Consider the following 4,690-nt stretch of genomic DNA (forward strand, 5'->3'; position numbering starts at 1 on the left):
GAAAGAGAGATAGAGAGGGAGAGGGAGAAAAAGAGAGGGAGAGGGAGAGGGAGAGGGAGGGGGAGGGGAAGGAAATGAGAGAGGGAGAGAAAGAGGGAGGGGGAGGGAGAGGGAGCGAGGGAGCGAGGGAGAGGGAGAGGGAGAAAGAGGGAGAAAGAGGGAGGGAGAGGGAGAGGGAGGAGGAGGGAGGAAATGAGAGAGGGAGAGAAAGAGAACGAGAGGGTGAGGGAGAGGGTGAGAGAAAGAGAGGGAGAGGGTGAGGGAGAGGGAGAGGGAGAGGGAAGGGAATGAAATTTAAGATAATATACGTATCGATAATGGTATGCAATGTGCTTTGCATACGGCCACGTACTTCATCAAAATTAACCCAAAATTATTGTTATAGAAGTGGAGATCCCTTAAATTGAGTATAGGATAATTTCTCTCAGGTCTTATGACTATGAGTAGAATTGATTGAAATAAATTTTATTACTATAGTTGTAAAATTTCATAGATGGCGCGCATTAATTTTAAAATGGATTACTTATACTCAAAGCCGAGATATAACAAAAAATTATCTACCGGGACAAACAAATCGTTGAGCATGATACAAGGCCGAGATATAACATCGGAAAATCTCTCGACTACTATATACAATGCAAGGTTTATGGTCAACTTGCAAGTTGACGTACATCTCCAAAAAGCTATCCATTTAAGCCTCGTTTGCTGTAATGTAGATAAGATGGCAAACGAAGAAGGTCCTATTGTTCAAGACCGCGAGTCGTATCTTAATCAGCGTGTCCCATGTCCTTGCTCTCAATGCAAGTTGGCAATTAGACGAAAACGTCGATTGTCTATAGAACACGTACGACGATTTGGCGAGTTTCAACCTGAGATTATTGATCAGGCGATTGCAGATTTTCAGCAAACGGTATTTTCAAGTTAGCATTTTTCATGCATTGTACTCTCAAGCTAATTGAAAACCATACACAATAAGATTGGGTCTTGTTGGCAAATTTTGTGTCCAGGGGGGTGATGTCTCGACCCAAGGGGGAGAGCACCCTTTGCGGCCAATTAGAAGAGTTCGTGGACGTGAGATGGATGGATGGCAGGAGCCAATAGACCACTCGCAAGGCCCATCTATATCGTCAATGCCAGAGGAGACAGACAACCTTCCCGACTTGCCTACAATCTTGGAGCCTGAGATGGAGGCAATGATCGATGCATTGATTCCCATGGATGTTGAGACATCTGACCCGCTTAGAGAGGAAGCATCCATACCATTATATGATGGGTGCCGAGTATCTCGGTTGAAGACATTGCTTGCACTCTTAAGTGTGCAAGCGAAATACGGTTGGAGCGATACGAGTGTGACTGAGTTATTCAGGTACCTTGCATACAGACTTCATTGTTTTTTTTTTAAACAGTATTATTGTAAATATGGATGGATTTTTCAAGGTGTTTTATGATGTTTTCAGGTTATTGAAATATCATATATTGCCACCTGCAAACACCATGCCTGAGTCTCGTGATGATGCACGACATGTTTTACGGAAGCTTGGCATGGACTACAATAACATCCATGCATGTATCAACGACTGCATATTGTTTCGAGATGAATACGAGACTATGGAGACATGTCCAAAGTGTGGTGCTCACAGGTATCGACAGGACTTGCAAGGGCAGACCATCCCTCAAAAAGTCCTCAGACACTTTCCGCTCATCCCCCGCATAAACCACATGTTTCGCACGTCTGCCATGGCAAGCTTGACAACGTGGCATGTGCAGAATAGGTCTACGGATGGAGTGCAACGAATATCAGCAGATTCGCGCGCATGGAGCCACATTGACTCTACCTTCCCAGGCTTTGCACGAGAGCCAAGGAATCTTCGGCTCGGTCTCGCCATGGATGGTGTGAACCCATTCGGTCTGCGCTCGACTTCTTACAGTGTGTGGCCTATAGTGCTTGTCAACTACAACATTCCTCCATGGCTTTCTACGAAGAAAGGACATCTCATCCTTAGCTTGCTCGTCCCGGGCCGCTACAAAGTAAAAAATATGGACGTGTATCTTCGTCCATTAGTCGATGAGCTTAAGATTTTGTGGGAGGAGGGGGTCACGGTGCAAGATATGAGCAGGCGCGATGGTCGGCGGTCAGCCAACATTCGAGCCATTCTCATGTGGACGATGCATGACTTTCCGGGATTGGGAGAGTGCTCAGGTGAGCAGACATTTGTTCACGCCGGTAATATCTATATTTTATTTCATTCAATCAAGTATTCACTAGGTCGTGGATCGCCTTGCAGGTCTCGTTACCTCAGGTTATCATGCATGTCCATTGTGTGGGCCACAGTTAGACTCCCGAAGGTCACGAACCATGAAGAAGATGGTATATCAAGGACACGCCACTTTCTTGCCGGAGGATCATGAACTCAGGGAAGGTTTTCTTGGACGACCTCCAGCACGTATGAACGCTGCAAGCTGGTACGAGCTGAAAATGGTAAACCCGGAATCACATCCAAATGGAATGCGACGGTTCTCAGTTTTCTACGAGTTGCCATATTGGACCCACTTACAGGTCAACCACTTGTTGGATCCCATGCATATTTTCAAAAATGTGGGCAGCTTGCTATGGGACCACATCACAGGAAAGAGAGACACTATAGGGTCACGAATGGATTTAAAGGAGGTAGGTAAGATGGAGGCGCTTTGGCCGCAGTCGAGTGCTGAAGGGGGAGTGCAGCTTCCTCGCGCTCCCTGGGTTTTGTCTACCAAAGAAGAGCGCATTGTGAAGCAAGTAATCAAGTCTATCCGCACTCCGACGGGTATGATGCGTTCTCTCAGGTCCGCATTTTCTAAAGATGACCAAATGTCTGGGCTAAAATCCCATGATTGGCATAAGATATGTCAGGTTTGTGAACAGAATGGATTTTAATAAGCGTGGACATTTTGAAATTTGAAAAGTGACCATTATTCTTAATGCTTTCTCATTTGTGGCAGTTTGTCCTACCGATCGCGATCGCGGGATGCCTAACTCCAGAAATTCGTGGGGCCATTTACAAGCTGTCGACTTTGGTGCAATGGATCTCACAGAAAGAGATTAAGACGTCCTCTATTGAATCCGCAAGGCGGGGAGCAGTTGAGACGGTCTGTCTCTTTGAGAAATACCTGCCCACTAGCATGCTCACGATACAAGTTCACCTTCTTGTGCATCTTGTGGACGAAGTGGAGATTGCCGGACCTGTCCATACGCGATGGATGTTCTTCCTGGAGCGCTTCATGAAAACCCTGAAAGGCTTTGTGCGACAACGAGCTCGTCCGGAAGGTAGCATGGCGGAGGGTTGGTTGGTGTCAGAGGCATTAGTGCATATCTCACAATGGCTACCAACGGTGGAACCAGACAATGAAATGCTATGGACGCTCAAGGACGATGACAGGCTGACTGGAGATGTGGTGGTTGGAAATGGGGTAGAAAAAAGAATGGATGCCTCAATGGAAGAGAAAGTGAATCGCTTTTGTATGTTGCACCATGCCTCCATGGAGACGTGGCTCGCCAAGTACCAGATTGCAAGGCAAGATCGAGAGGAAGCGCGAGCTGAATTCCGACGCAGTACGCGTCACCGACCGATTCGATATCCCGAAGGCATGGAGGAGATGCCGCGGTTTATGTCAACACGATGGTTGCATGGAGCCTTGATCGCAGCATCCAGCGAAGGGGCAGAGGTCTCAATGGAGGAGTGGGAGTTCTCGAGGGGATGTAGTCCAAAGGTAATGAGGGGTTTAGAATGTGTCGTATCTGAATTTGTTTGCTACATCTAATTTGAGTGTTTCAATGTGCAGTACAAAATATATAGTGCAGCGTGGTCGCGCGGACGGCATTTTCGGGTGGAGCGTATTGACAAAATGCGCTCCACAATGGACTGTGGTGTCATGGCAAGGTTTGAGCAAGAGAGCCGGTGACGAGCAACGGATCCGAACACGGTTGTGGATGAGATGGAGTATTTTGGGAATTTGCAAAGTATTATTACGGTGGATTACCGTAGCTTCTCCATGATAATATTCGATGTGCAGTGGTTCAAAGTGGTACTTGGAGGAGCTGGCGCAACGGTTCGACGAGGTCCATCTGGATTTCTCGAAATAGATTCCGAAAAAAAATGGATGGATTTGCGCGACACCTTTGTGTTGCCGGCACATTGTGAACAGGTAATCTTCTAGTCATTTGCTTGCTAATTGTAATACGACATGCTTTATGTCACAATGGTTTGAAGACGGTTTGTAAGTGTTTGTGAACAGGTAATCTTTTATCCAAATCCCCGACAACCTCGATGGTGGTATGTTATACCTTCAACTCCTAGAGGTGCGAGAGTATACGATCAAAGCGATGTTCCAGGCATAGATGAAGAATATATGCAAATAGAGGGATCGAAATTACAAGGGGTGGAGGCCACCGCAAGCTTGGAGCCCGCATCGGCTAACAATGATGGAAATACAGAAGTCGTAGAATTTTTTGAGAACGAGGCAGACTCGTTCTTTTGTGGTGACATGTCTATCGACCTTCCAGTGTATGCAGAGTTATGTCAGGAGATTAACATGGGACCATAGAATACTTCATTCTTGGAGAATTGTATTACTCAATTCGTTGTTTAGATCTTCCATAAAGGTAGATAAGATATGCATTTTAAGATGGATTTTTCAAAAATGATTTATATTA

The 4,690-nt window shown here is 46.1% G+C and overlaps 1 protein-coding gene across 1 annotated transcript; it reads left to right on the plus strand.

Annotated features, from left to right (window-relative positions):
- The first annotated feature begins 3,460 nt into the window (after nucleotides 1–3,460).
- On the plus strand, nucleotides 3,461–3,971 carry LOC148031252 (uncharacterized). Its single transcript, XM_087685708.1, has 2 exons — nucleotides 3,461–3,747; nucleotides 3,820–3,971. Exons 1-2 carry the CDS (start codon nucleotides 3,472–3,474, stop codon nucleotides 3,937–3,939), a joined length of 396 nt encoding a protein of 131 aa, XP_087541834.1. The 5' UTR covers nucleotides 3,461–3,471; the 3' UTR covers nucleotides 3,940–3,971.
- The last annotated feature ends 719 nt before the right edge of the window (nucleotides 3,972–4,690 follow it).

Source organism: Lygodium microphyllum, chromosome 9, assembly GCF_053477565.2.
Source record: "Lygodium microphyllum isolate KBCC chromosome 9, Lygodium_microphyllum_v1.1.10, whole genome shotgun sequence".
Lineage (NCBI taxonomy): Eukaryota > Viridiplantae > Streptophyta > Polypodiopsida > Schizaeales > Lygodiaceae > Lygodium > Lygodium microphyllum.